General features: G+C 35.2%; 1 protein-coding gene across 1 annotated transcript; it reads right to left on the minus strand.

Moving 5' to 3' along the window:
• Positions 1-782: 782 nt before the first annotated feature.
• Positions 783-1331, minus strand: LOTGIDRAFT_135241 (hypothetical protein; the record flags this gene model as incomplete). The annotated part of the gene is made up of 1 exon (XM_009068920.1): positions 783-1331. A coding segment is annotated over one exon (549 nt), but the record flags the coding sequence as incomplete, so codon positions are not given.
• Positions 1332-14329: the final 12998 nt, after the last annotated feature.

Consider the following 14329-nt stretch of genomic DNA (forward strand, 5'->3'; position numbering starts at 1 on the left):
ATTTTAAGATCATTTACTGGACAGCATGATTGCAGTTAGGGAGTGAGGCATGATTTGGCAGACTGTGATACATCATGATTTCTGGGTTACCGATCTTTTACTCTGAATAACATCAGAAACCTATTGATGGACGCCATGGTTATAGAAGAATGCATGGGGTGACTGACTTTTTAATGATGGCATGATTGGGGTATGGTATGATCCTATTGATGGGCAGGATGATTGCAAAGATCAAAAAATGTGATAATCATTCGGATAAGGATGATCGTGATTGCGGAAATACAAATGTAATAATCGTACGGATAAGGATAACCATGATTGCGGAAGAACGTTCTCATCTCATCATCATGAGGATAATGTGGATGAAATAGAATGAATGATTCGATCGCACAGATATATTGGCTTTGAATGTCAGACTATTGAAACATCACCGCTTTAATAAATTGAAATTACTTCTTAAGATTTTACACCATATTGAGTTTAATGAACTGAACGCTCAATTCGTCGTCGTAGAACTACATCTATAAGGTCTAAACTGACTTTTCCCCCGAAATTTACTTTCCAAGTAAAAGGCAAAAATATTCTCACCTACCAGAGAGGTCATATCTACATTATTTGTCAATGAATGGATGTACTTCACAAAATAGTACCCTTACAATGTTTCCCAATATTTCGAAAACTATAAAAGGAAGAGGGTTCAATATTTTGAAAACTATTAAAGGAAGAGGGTTCAATATTTTGAAAACTATTAAAGGAAGAGGGTTCAATATTTCGAAAACTATTCAAGGAAGAGGGTTCGATATTTTGAAAGCTATTAAAGGAAGAGGGTTCAATATTTCGAAAACTATAAAAGGAAGAGGGTTCAATATTTCGAAAACTATTAAAGGAAGAGGGTTCACTATTTCGAAAACTATAAGAGGAAGAGGGTTTAATATTTTGAAAACTATTGAAGGAAGAAGGTTGAATATTTTGAAAACTATTAGAGGAAGACGGTTCAATATTTCGAAAACTATCAAAGGAAGAAGGTTCAATATTTTGAAAACTATTAAAGGAAGAGGATTCACTATTTCGAAAACTATTAAAGGAAGAGGGTTCGATATTTTGAAAACTATTAAAGGAAGAGGGTTCGATATTTTGAAAACTATTAAAGGAAGAGGGTTCAATATTTCGAAAACTATTGAAGGAAGAGGGTTGAATATTTCGAAAATTATTGAAGGAAGAGGGTTGAATATTTTGAAAACTATCAAAGGAAGAGGATTCAATATTTCGAAAACTACTAAAGGAAGAGGGTTCGATATTTCGAAAACTATTAAAGGAAGAGGGTTCGATATTTTGAAAAACTATTAAAGGAAGAGGGTTGAATATTTCGAAAACTATTGAAGGAAGAGGGTTTGATATTTGGAAAACTATTAAAGGAAGAGGGTTCAATATTTTGAAAACTATACAAGGAAGAGGGTTCAATATTTCGAAACCATTAAAGGAAGAGGGTTGGATATTTGGAAAACCATTAAAGGTAGAGGGTTCAAAATGAGTGTACACATGCGCATTTAAAGCATCCAATCTTATATTTAAAAAAAAGGTTTTTGGTTCTAAGTACCACTGACCTTCTTATCGTCATTTGACATCGGATTATTGATACAGGTGATTGCTTTACGAGTGGACAAAAGTGGGATAATACGTACAAAAACGTCGAGTTATCAAATCTATTTACTCTTAAATACAATGACAAGTCATTTTCAAATTTCCATTTCCATCTATTGGCTTTGATGTTGAAAAATGGCACATTCAAGAGGGATGTGAGGTTATGTTGCAACTAGTTGTTATTTGTACAAATGTGAAAGAATTTGTGAAATAAGGTCGATGGATAAACTGCGTATGATATCGTTTAAAGGAATACTGCCACTTAGAATGGACATAAAATTTCAAGTCTTCAAACTTTGCCTATAGGAGTATATGTTCATCAGTTGGACTTGCCATGACTAAAGAATAGAATTTCTATATAACACGATATAACTATTAAACTAAGTAAAGAGCTTCTAAGCGTATTTCAAAGTTACTATTATTAGTATATAGTTATTACATTAGGTAAGTCAACTGATGAATAAAGACTCATTTGGCCAAGTTGAAAAATTTCAATTCCTTTAGTCAATCATGCTTTTAAATAAGTTTAAAGTTTAAATAAATTCTAAGTGATCATTTCATTGGTTGATTTGGGGAACATCAGTTTCTTGTAAATGACATAAGATTATGAATGAATTAACGTGCAGAATCGGATAAATTTTTCTCGACCAATGCCAAGGTCAAGCTTTGTGATAGGAAATTGGGACGAGGATTAGACGTCAAGCTTCCTGCCTGGCGAGGAATTTCAGCCGATTTATCACCCAGAAAGCAATAGTATTATGTCATGTCATATCCGGTTTGGGATATATAAGTCCCGTGATTTCTATGGCTGATGCTTTTCACGAATGTCATCGAATGAGCTTGTGTAAATTGGGTTTGAAAATGCAAAGGCTAAGCAACTACGAAAAGTCTGTATTCCGTAATGTCCCGGCAAAATTGTCTTTATTGCAGACTGTCCGTCTTGATGAGCCCAATCATGTGCAGAGGTGGAGACGTAAAACTCCATTTCAATTCATTTTTGCAAATTGAATATCAGCTTTAGCGATCGATCAATCACATGGCTATGATTGCTTGACTCATAGTAAACAGATAACGTGGTGGTAAACTCAAGTTTTACCACGATTCATTAACAATTATAAGAAACTACAGTCTATCTGATTATCGCCTATAAATTAATTATTATTTCATTAAACGTCTTGATAATGGCCATTGTGTTGGTGGCTTCAGCGGGGGAGGATGCAAACAATACTAAATTGATGAGAGCTTCTCTGAAAGGATTGGTCATTTCAGACATCAAAATCCAAATCTTGACAAACATAGGTAAGTAGGAGAGGAAAAGGGGATGTCATAAAAAACCAGATTACGTTCGTATACAATCCGAATCTAGACCAACATTGCTAAAGATGAAGAGGTAGATATTTCTTTAAACACATACATTCGTATACAATCAAAATCAGGACAAAAATAGCCATACAAAAACGAAAACGTGGGAAAAGGAGAGGATGTCATAAAAACACGGATTACGTTTGTATACAATCAATAACAAAAATGATAAGGGGAAAAAATCTTAAAAAAGCATACACTACATTCGTATACAATCATTACTGCAGAATTTGTTGTGGTTTGAATCCTATATGGCATGAATTCTATTAAGTTCCTATAGAAAGTTAGAGTAAAATGTCTCAAACATAATCAGATTACTGTGAACCAAACTAGCAAGAAGAGAATCTTGGCTAAGCTTCAAGCGATGACCATACAGATTTAGACAGAAAGCCGCTTCCAATTAAAATTATGTGCTTACAATAACAGAGCGGACACAAATCGTTAAGACGGCAGACTGTGTCTAATCAAATTGTAGTTATTAAAGGACTTAGCCCACATAATTACCATAATGGTTCTGGCGATAGCGAGAACTGAAAATGCGTTGACCATAGATAAGACATTTTGACAGTGACCAGTTGACCGATTTGAATGTAAATGATAAGGATTTAGGACACAATTCGACCAAATATGTTGGTTAGGGATCAGTGACCGGAAATGTGTTATTGAATTCAAATCATTCTCAAATACGAAAACTTCCATCCAATGACGTCACATTTTTGATAATTAAGTTTCCCGAGGATCCGTGAAGAAGAATGATTTAATCAAGGTCATCTGACATGTCGATCGAGATTAGAACTCAAGACCATCAATTATTAGACCTAACCATGTAAAGTTTCTATCTGTCCCTCATAACCACTTTAAAAGTTCGTTACTCGTTCGTAACACCTGATGCAACTGCGTTTTCAACTCGGCATCCTTTTTGGACAGACTATACAGCACAAATTACATGGGCTAAATATATGAGTATGTTCACATGGTTGAATTCCTTAAGTACCCTAGTAATGAACGTGGAAGTTGTAGGTGTTGTTTGCCAGAGGGCCTTGTTAAATCTCATAGTTTGTGTCAAGTTGATCTTGTTCCTTATTACAGGCCATTCGGCAATTCGTAAAACTGAATCTATCTCGGCAATGAATGGTAGATTGGGGTGTGTATTCTAGGGCTAGCTCTTAACTTCCAGCATTTCACAATAATTTGTCAAGTAATAGCAACAAAACATCCAATCGTTCATGATCCTACTGCCAACTACGTAGTCTGTAGTATCAGCCTCTGCTGGAATTCGATGTTAACTTGTCATCTACCAACCAACCAACTTTTTACCCCCCTCTACCTCGTACTTGAGTGTTCCCCACTCAAACAATGGAAACCACCTTCACGCCAGGCCCGCCTGCATCAATTATTATTATCCATTTACATGGTATATTTAAGAGGATTATGATAACGGCATTCACGAGGAAGAGATTATAAATACACTATTATCTACAAATTTTACAGCAAACAAAGACCTGTTTAACACGTTTTAATACATACTTCTATTTCGATCAATATACGTACTTTTGGGACAATTCTCACAGGTATTTGTTCAATGCAAAATATTATTAGAGTCTCCTTTTTCATCAAAATATAGATAATTAAAAATGAAAAAGAATGCAGGTGAATAAAATGGTTTAATTGGCATTTCGTATTATTAAGAACGAAAATTTGCTTGATGATTCCTATGTGCATCGGATAGAAATTTGCTTGGTTATCCTAATGTACATCACAGAGAAACTTGCTTCATGATCCCTATGTACATCAGAAAGAAATATGATTGGTGATCCCCATCTTCGTCCAAAAGAAAACTTGATTGATGATCCCTATGAACATCATACATAAATTTTCATGGCGATTCATGTGTATCGGAAAGAAATTTGCTTGGTTATCACTATGTACACCAGTAAGACATTTGCTTGATGATCTCTTTGTATATCAGAAGAAAATTTGCTTGGTGAACCCTATGTACATCAGAAGGAAATTTGTGATCCTTATTTACGTGCAAAAGGAACATTTACATGATGAACCCCGTGATTCATACGAAGAAACAAGAAGGGAGTAGTCAGACCTTAACTCGAGTGGCTTAGTAAAAATTAAAGATAACAAAAACGGAACGATAGTTTGGACTGAACCATCCAATTGATTTCGACCCTACTATCAATTACCACGACTGCTAGCAGCTACAACGTTTACAATATCAGTAAGCTGGATGAGGACGTGAACTAACCTAGTCTGCGATCAGTAATTATAAGATCTCTTACTAACATTCATTCTTGATAAGAGTTCTACCAGCTTTTCTGTCAAATATATCTATATTGATTAGCTTGTTAAAAAAAATCATCATGAACTATAATACTCGGGATTGAAACACGTCATTAAGCAATTTATTAACAATAGTAATCATAAAATATACATGTTCATTATATTGTTTCTTAAAGTACATTTTCAGATAGCTTTGATTGTATTGTGCTTAATTTGCCTTTTATTAATGTACTGCCATTTTTAGGGGGGAAGCGTTCATTCTTGACGGCCATAACATGCCACCTTCATCATAGTTTGGATAAGAGGGCTAAACACACCCCACGTAGACCATTGGAGAGAAACCAATGACCAGAGACAATTATTCTTGTCATATACGACATAGATGGGTTGGGGGTGTAGTTCAATTTGTTATAGCGCCCGAGATTTTATGACGTCAGTTCTTCAGTGTCACTCGAAGCTAGGATTTTATTTTTATTTTTAAGATTCCATTACTCACAATTTGATCGATCCAAACATCATTCTAAGAATTGATTCGGCTAAAAGTCTTGTGAGTGCGTGTGCATTTTGTAAGAAAAAGTTGATAATACATGTATTACTATTATGTCATCAACCCACTTTGTTTGTCATTTTAAATGCTCTAAAAAGCACGAAAACTTTGTCATCATCTTTGGCCACTGTCAGACTGGTTATGAAGCAAAACAGGCAAAATATTTTGTATTCGCACCAAACACCAAAACGTGTGACGCCTTATGAGCGTTCGTCAACCTGAGCATACTCATTACGACTGGCGCTCTGAGCACTGAAGAAGTTTCGTTCACGTCGGTGCGTTTTAACCTTTACGAAAAGCCATCATGTCTAGTGAAAGGACACCAAGACGCATCAAGTGTAAAATTGATAGTGTTCGTCAACCGGACCAAACGCCATCACGTCTGGCGCGTCAGGGACAAAAAGGTTTTGTGAAGTATTCAATTACTGGGCAGACATAACTCGTTAAGGGAATTCCACGGGGGATAAAATGTCTATTAAGCAGTATGACAAATGATAAGCGTTGCGTTAAAATCGGAGTTTTTAGATTTTAGATTATCGACTTTCTGACACAAGTTTATACTCCCTGTAGTAGTCATTATTTACCGTTAATCTCTTGATGACGAGTTTGACCGGAGATGAGAGAATGGTTCTTTCACCTTAGAGCCTCACAGAGCGTTAAGTCTTTTCCAATCTCTTGATGTCGAGTTTCAACGAATGTAAGAGAATGATTTCATTCATCTTTCAGAGCGCTCGCATTGGTCGTAACGTGGAGCGTAACGGCCATACAAAGTTAGCGGGGCTATTATCTACTGTTAATCTCTCGATGACGAGTTCCACCGGAAGCTTTAGTTTTTAATGCGCTCACCTTCGTCTGGCAGTGATGGCTTAGTGGTTTAGGTGATTGTTCAACATAATACCCGATTTCCTCCTGTTAGTGATGCAGATTGGAGGGGTTGATCCGTAAATACGTCTTGTGTATTGGACAATAAACCGAGGCCTATTGTACAACAGGCTAAGACAGTTGAAGCTGCCGTCCTGGCACAATTTCTCTCATTGCAAACTGCATGGTGTTTCACGTCTTCAATAGCTCAATCAGACTCGGAAAAGGAGGACGGAAAAACCCTTCATGTCACGTGTCAAATAGTTCTCCGTTATGAAACTTGTCTGAAAAGCTTTAATCCAGCTTTTTAAAATTATTAAGTGCGTTTCCCATCATTAGCCAAAATCAGGCGTAGAAATGTTAGTAGGACGTATCAGCTCATTTTATTGTCAAGTTCTGATGCGTTCTATAACGTGTCTAACGATCAATGGCCCAACATTTGTTTGTAATGTAAACATTCCATTTATTCAATGCTTTTAAAAGTTAAATGCCAACTCGTGATTTTATGACGGAGTATATTCAAAAATAGGAAAAACAATTAGATTATTCGACAAGGGAAAATATAATTTTAAACCACATCAGACGGGATATTTCATTAAATTTGAAATGTGTCTTCGATTCCTTTGGGATTAAATTATATAACCAATTCGCATAAATCTTTTCACAATTTATGTATTTTTGAGAATTAAAAAAACGATGAATTTTCTCAGGAATATAAATTTCTACGATTTTCTATATAAAACACAAAAGTGTTCACATGTGAAAGCATCTTATTAAATCGACAGTACACGCAAAATTCCGAGGAACTCTACATACCTCTTCGCATCCTTTATTTCATTCTCGGAACAGGTTCCCAAGAATTGATATTGAACCAGAATTGGCCCCTGCCTAAAATTTTCAATGATTTCTTTGGATTTAGAAGGACATATATCTCTACAATTCGGTGTGTATTTTGCTTAAGTCCGCACAATAAATTTATTACACCTACCAAAAAGCATAAAACATAAAAAGCTTACGTTATGTTTTTAAATAGTTTTTGCGATAAAAAAAAATTAACGATTGTATTTTTTAAATCAAAACTTTCAGATAATGTGAAGGTACACGTTTTTCAAATTTTTGGTGTGCAGTTATTATAAATTTGAGCAAATTTTTTTCGACCTCCAAAAAAAGCGGAATGGCCCTTTAACATTACTGATGCTTTGATGGTCATGGATACGTCGCTGTTTTACGTCGTCTGTATTTGGCATACGGTGCATTGCATGCATAGCTCTCTTTTCAAAAGAATCTAAGTGTGAAAGGGCACGATCATATTCAGAAGATCAAATCCTTTCCAGCTATGCTTTAAAAGTTATATGATACTTTCCTTTTCTAACGCTTTCCTGATCTTATTAGATTAGAAGTTTCTTAGAAACCACATCGCCTTGAGACTTTGAAGCTAGATCTTATAGATTTAAATAGATCTACTCATGCATTGTGTATTTCTTATATGGACACAATTTAAAGGGATTGTGAAGAGATTTTCTAGTCTTTGTGTCAGTATCAGGTACACCTATAGCTTACAATTGATCGAAAAATTCCAAAAATAACACAAAATTGTTTTTTGAGCGAGATTGATGAATTAACATATATATAGACCTATAGGAAGTGTGTCGAGTTGTGGCAAATCCAATGGCAGAGTGGCATCAGGCGATTCAAAAGTGTTATTAGCGTTATGTGCTTTCGTAAAAGGGTTGAAAAGTTCAAATTGTTTTTTTAATATAGCCACTTCAGTTAAAGTCTAACGACAGCTCTCTTGAATGTTCGTCTCATTAACCTTTTGACTCCAGTCGATGACGTCTGCTTTAACCAATCAAATTTATACTCTCTCCAACGCTGGTATTTTGTGACGCGGTTTTTATCAGGTTAGGACAAAAGGTTCATTTGACGAACGTTAAAAAGGGCTGTCGTTAGATCCTAACTAAAGTGGCTATATCAAAATAAAAGATAAACGAAACGAATGTTTGGTCTACTTTTATTATTCAATGTACAAATGATAAAGAAAAACGAGGATTTGGACTTACATATTTTGGAAGCGCATCTTTAATATCTGCAATTTCTCAACAACAAAAAAACAGAAAAGAAGAATTATGACATACAATGACAAGAAATTTTTTTTTTCATCAATTTTATGTAAGAGTTCTAGCACTGTTTTTTCTCTTTCAGATTTTTCTCTCTTTGAAATTGACAGGCTTGAAATTCTTTTCGCTTTCTGAACAATTGTTGGGAATATGGCGTAGGATAATCAAATGTTGAAATTTGTTATTTTTTTCATATTTTTATTATCATTAATATCATAGGGCGTTTGATATTTAAAGTCCAGAACTATTTATTCACGACCAGCTGATCACAATTATAACTAACTGTATCACCTTTTAGCTTGGAAATCAACATTCGGTTCGATGAAAATTCGATTAACACAAACTTTTATTACGAACAGATGCACATTCTTTTTCATAACTGTTGTTTTAGGTTATTCTAGTTCGATCACTTTAACCTCATGCGAGGTACACTAGTGTATCAAGTTCATTTAAACTGGATTACACTGGTGTTATTCGATTGGTTAAAAAAAGAGGTCATTATTCTTACAAAAAACAAAAAGAGAGTTGTCAGACCCCAACTGGAGTGGTTGAATAAAAACGAATGCTGATAAATGTCCTGTACGAAAGTTTGATTCGACTAACCACTGAAATGAATTGTAGGCGAATGTGACGTCAGACAGATTAACAGACCTCTCAAGCAATTCATCCCAATAGAAAAGGCCGTCTAGACGACTTATATTTAATTAAAGAACGATAAACCAAACATTTTTCAATTTAATACAATTCTGTGGAAGTTCATTATACCTTGACGAAAGAGCAATCACTTGAACACTACACACTGAAGAGATCAGTCAACAAATATTTGATAAAAAATGTATGATGTTTGGTGTTTCTTTTTTCCGAAGGTACAATTTTAGTTTTTAATGTCCCAAGACACTGTGTACCAACATGTTTTTGTTTATTGATTCCTTAAGGTAAAGCAACTGAAAGAAAAAAATAATTCCCTCCTGATGAAACAACTTCATCGATTTACGTTACCTGTTCGTGCGAAGAGATACGTTTCACGTTTCTTGCAGTAAAGTCAAATTGCTCTTGGTGTATGCAAGATATAATGCAGGCCTTAATTTTTAAAAGTTCAAGGGGTAGTATGCCCCCTTTTAATGACTGAGATTCGATTAACTTTCTCTATAAGTGTTGAAAAATTGACTCCTTTTTATTGCTTTGCGCCATCGATGGTCTTCAGCCAATAAAAGTTCAAATAACAGTTTATAGAGAGCCATTTTCCTAGCATTTTAATCACTAGAACGGAAATTATCTTTAGTGAAGTGGCGGTAAACATTCATCTGAAACAATAAGAATTTTTTCACTGGCAATGAATCCGTACAATAGTGCAATGTCATAACCTGTTATCTTACAGCATTCGATATTCAATTTATTTCACAGCTGGTGTTGAAAAATTGACTCCTTTTTATTGCTTCGCGCCATCGATGGTCTTCAGCCAATAAAAGTTCAAATAACAGTTTATAGAGAGCCATTTTCCTAGCATTTTAATCACTAGAACGGAAATTATCTTTAGTGAAGTGGCGGTAGACATTCATCTGAAACAATAAGAATTTTTTCACTGGCAATGAATCCGTACAATAGTGCAATGTCAAGTCCGAATAAGGACAATGGAGCATGTATGGAGCACGGATGTATGGGGAATTTAAGGTACCTGTGGAGGTGACACATGATCTGTTGACCATGAATTGAACCATAATATATTGTTATTGAAAGGGGCTTCCGGTAGCTCGAAAAAGTTATCGTTGAGTAGGGGGAAATTGCTGTTGATAAGCATGTTGATGTTGATGCTTTAGTTTGCCTAAGTTTCAAGGAACACAATGTTTCAATTTTCAGGACTTTGTCGTTAGATTGGTTTTCATCGGTAGCACTTCCAATTTTCTAGAAAATTGTCACAAACAAATTTGCTTTAAGACTATGATAAATTCGTTGAAAATCGAAGAATTCTTCCAAAAGAAATTTTAATTGTGATTCGTCGTCATGAAAAAATAAGACAGTGAGAGTATTATACCCTCATTGCGCACTGCATGACGTTTCATCCATAAGGAATGTAGACGAATCTATTCATTTCGATTTCTATTCTGATCAAAACTAATCACAGAGTAGCGAGTTTGATCAAATATTTTGTCTGAATGATACTGTCCTGATTAGACTACAAAACTTCCTGTCTCGCGGCACATCTCGCCACCAATATGATTTATTAAAACCTTCCCTATGGTTAGATAAGGGTAAATTACGACATTGATACTGTCAGTTGAAATTATATTGCCTTGAGAAAGATTGGAACAATTTGAATCTCTTGGTATAGATATAGCCGTCTAATACCTTGATTAAAATGACGAAAATTGGTCTAAAATGTTTCAAGACGTTTAGGTTTTGTCTGAATAAGCGAACATAAATCGGAAATCATTAACCGTCCAATAAAGACACTTCCGGTTTATCTTTTTGGATTTCGGATTCCGGATTCCGGATCCGCCTGGGTCGGAGGTTCCGGATTACGGCAATCCATGAGAAGGCTATTGTCCAGGATGACACTAAACAATTGTCGCAAAATATTGATTATGAGCAAAATGCTGTTAACAGAACCAAATTGAAATCTATACTTACCGAATATCCGTTGTTGTTTCCAAAGTAGAAACATCTCAAGGTATAATTTACTCGCCATAATCTAACTATGACAGCTAAAAACGGCAGCAGTATTTGAGTTGTTTTCTTCCGGCAGCCATCTTTAAAAGAGAAAAATAAACGCTGAGGCGATACTGGTCATATTCAAAACATAAACAAAAGCAGCCTATTGTTTTCGGAAGGGAAGCGGGTGGGCACAATGAAACGTATAATTTTAACAAAGATAATAGAGCATATCCGGGGACAATTCAACATATAAACACGACCAGTCCCCTGGAAAAATATGTAGTTTAAGTAGTAATAGACATATTACAAGTTTGGTCTATAATAGTTTGCTAATAATTGCTAATGTTGTTTGTTTTGAATCTTTACAGTGACCACTTTCATTGTGGCGTTTCATTTCTGCCGACTGCGACAAATCCATTTGAAATGCTTTGAATAGCCAATAGTCCAAAGCAGCTTGTGAGGAAAAGCATGAAATTCGGTCAGACCTGCCTTTGGCAATATAAATCAGCTTTGGCACTATTTTAAAAGTTCAAAGATTTTGTAGACGATAATGACACATGTTATCGTCACTGTTTCATTACAGAATGATTGGCAAATCTTTTTTTATTTAATTAGAACTTTGGCAGTCTTTGACATAAATTGGAACTGTGGTGTTGAGTCGCTTAAAGGGGAAGTATGCATCGACTTCATATGAATTGTGTTATATTTCCTTCCCATATTTGTTCAAGGATTGTCAGGGAGTTTTGTATTTCAATTGCATACTCGCTCTCCCAGAATACTTGACGCCAATCTGCGATTGGATTTGTCACATGGAGTCACTTTCAAGGAGTTCACATATTTTATATTAGTCATCGGGATATTTACAACATGTATTGACTTAATATGTTTTATAGTTAACTGCGAAAGACATTTGCTCGTATTCAGTATGACATTGCTCACGCTTACCGAACACCCTTGGCACTCTGCTATTGGGGTTGTCAACTCGGCATTCCTTTTAGAGAGTCCACATAGACGATATTGTTTATCGGAATATTTACTATTGACCGAATATTTTATAGCATCTCCTAAAGACATATTCAATTTGTTTTGAGTAGGATATTTAGCTTAAGTGGAATTGCAGGAACCACAGACGTCTGATTGAAAATTGGACTTATGCAAATTGATGTTATCAGTGTCCCCGATCACATGAAAAATTTAGAAAACCTATTTACAATCCCTTTAATGGTTTCTTAAGTATTGACCAGACATTAAAGACATTTTCCGTTTTCTCACGAGTAAGATTTAAATTCGGTCAATAATTGCTTTATTTCTGTTAACAAAATCCAATAAAAGAAAAACAAAGACGTTTTGTTCGCGAACATTATTTATTAAAGAGACTTTAATATTAAGAGGTTTAGTATGGCGGAGTCTCTGAAAGGGCTGAATTCCCATAAGATGTTGTTTTCTTTTAACAGTTAATGAATAACGATAGGTCGTTTTTTAAATGTCCCATGTCGATTTTCCAATATCCGGCGCGCATTGACCCGTGACAAAACATCATGTACGTACATATCCAAACCAACTTCCGGGTAATGACCTATAGTTGAACGATGCCATAGAAATATACCTATCCAAACTCAAAAGCAGAATAGCAATGTAACGCCATCTTGAATGTAAACCAGATTTGTTGCTTGGTGGTACATGTCAGAAGACACATGTATGAAAGTATTGCTAACTATATTAAGAATTATATGTTCCAGACAAGGCGAAACTAATGAAATGTCAGGGCTTCATTTAGATTTGTCAATTAAGGCTCCCAATAACACTGCACGAGTTTGAAGCGACAATTGCATGTCATGTACTCTTAGCGTGGGTTAAATAATGAGCAAAAAGGGAGTTTTACGTCATTATTCTTGTTTCTTGTTCGGTTTGATCTGAATAGTTCTATTTGAAAAATTTTGTGTTCATCACAAAGATTAACGTTATAGAAGTTGCGAATCGTGACCGCACCAATACCGTGTACATTATGTTTCTACTTTATCGATAACGACGTACACTACATTGGACATCGCATCTAGGGAATAGACGGACTTCGGATCTGTCATTAGAAAAGCAAATAGAAGAAGCCAATCTTTTTCGCATCGTGTCCAGATCTGTACCCCATGAATTCCCTACTTCAACTATCTAATCGTACACCGTATCGAACACCGTATCGAACACCGTATCTTGTCTATCAGCACCTTGGAAGTAGTGCGGCGTATGGTGCGGGATTGGAAAATGGGACACAACACCGGATTCGGTCTATCCACGCCTAAATAGGGGGGGAGGAGGTACATTAAGTACGGAGTCTGGTGTGAATATGGTACGGAATTGTCCGCGTCCGCATTCTGTCTGCATCGTGTCCGAACTTCTACCTCGAGTATTCTATTCTATAGTCAATAAATATATTTTTCTCTTTAAAATAGCAAATCGTAATCGTCCAGTTTATCTTCAAAATATTCTTCAATATAAACACACACCATATGCATCCATTGACCAGAGATACCTTATTACAAAACCTATTAATTTTATATATAAGAATAGCTTGAAATATAAAGACCCTTGTATATGGAACTCTTTACCTCGATCTTTAAAAAAAAATCAATGTTTGTCAAAACTTAAAAAACAACCCTTTTCTTTCTTGAAAAAATAGAACAACATAATCAGATTAATGATAAATGTCTATAACTGTTTATAGATTTAAGTTTTTGTGATGGCAGTTTTGTTGTTTTTAGTTTCTTTTGTATTTTATGTTGTGTTCCTTTGAAGGACTAAATGTTTACCCTAATAAAGATTTTGTTATTATTATTAGTATTATTATTCACTGTGTTGATAACCC

The sequence above is a fragment of the Lottia gigantea genome (assembly GCF_000327385.1).
Source record: "Lottia gigantea unplaced genomic scaffold LOTGIsca_96, whole genome shotgun sequence".
Lineage (NCBI taxonomy): Eukaryota > Metazoa > Mollusca > Gastropoda > Lottiidae > Lottia > Lottia gigantea.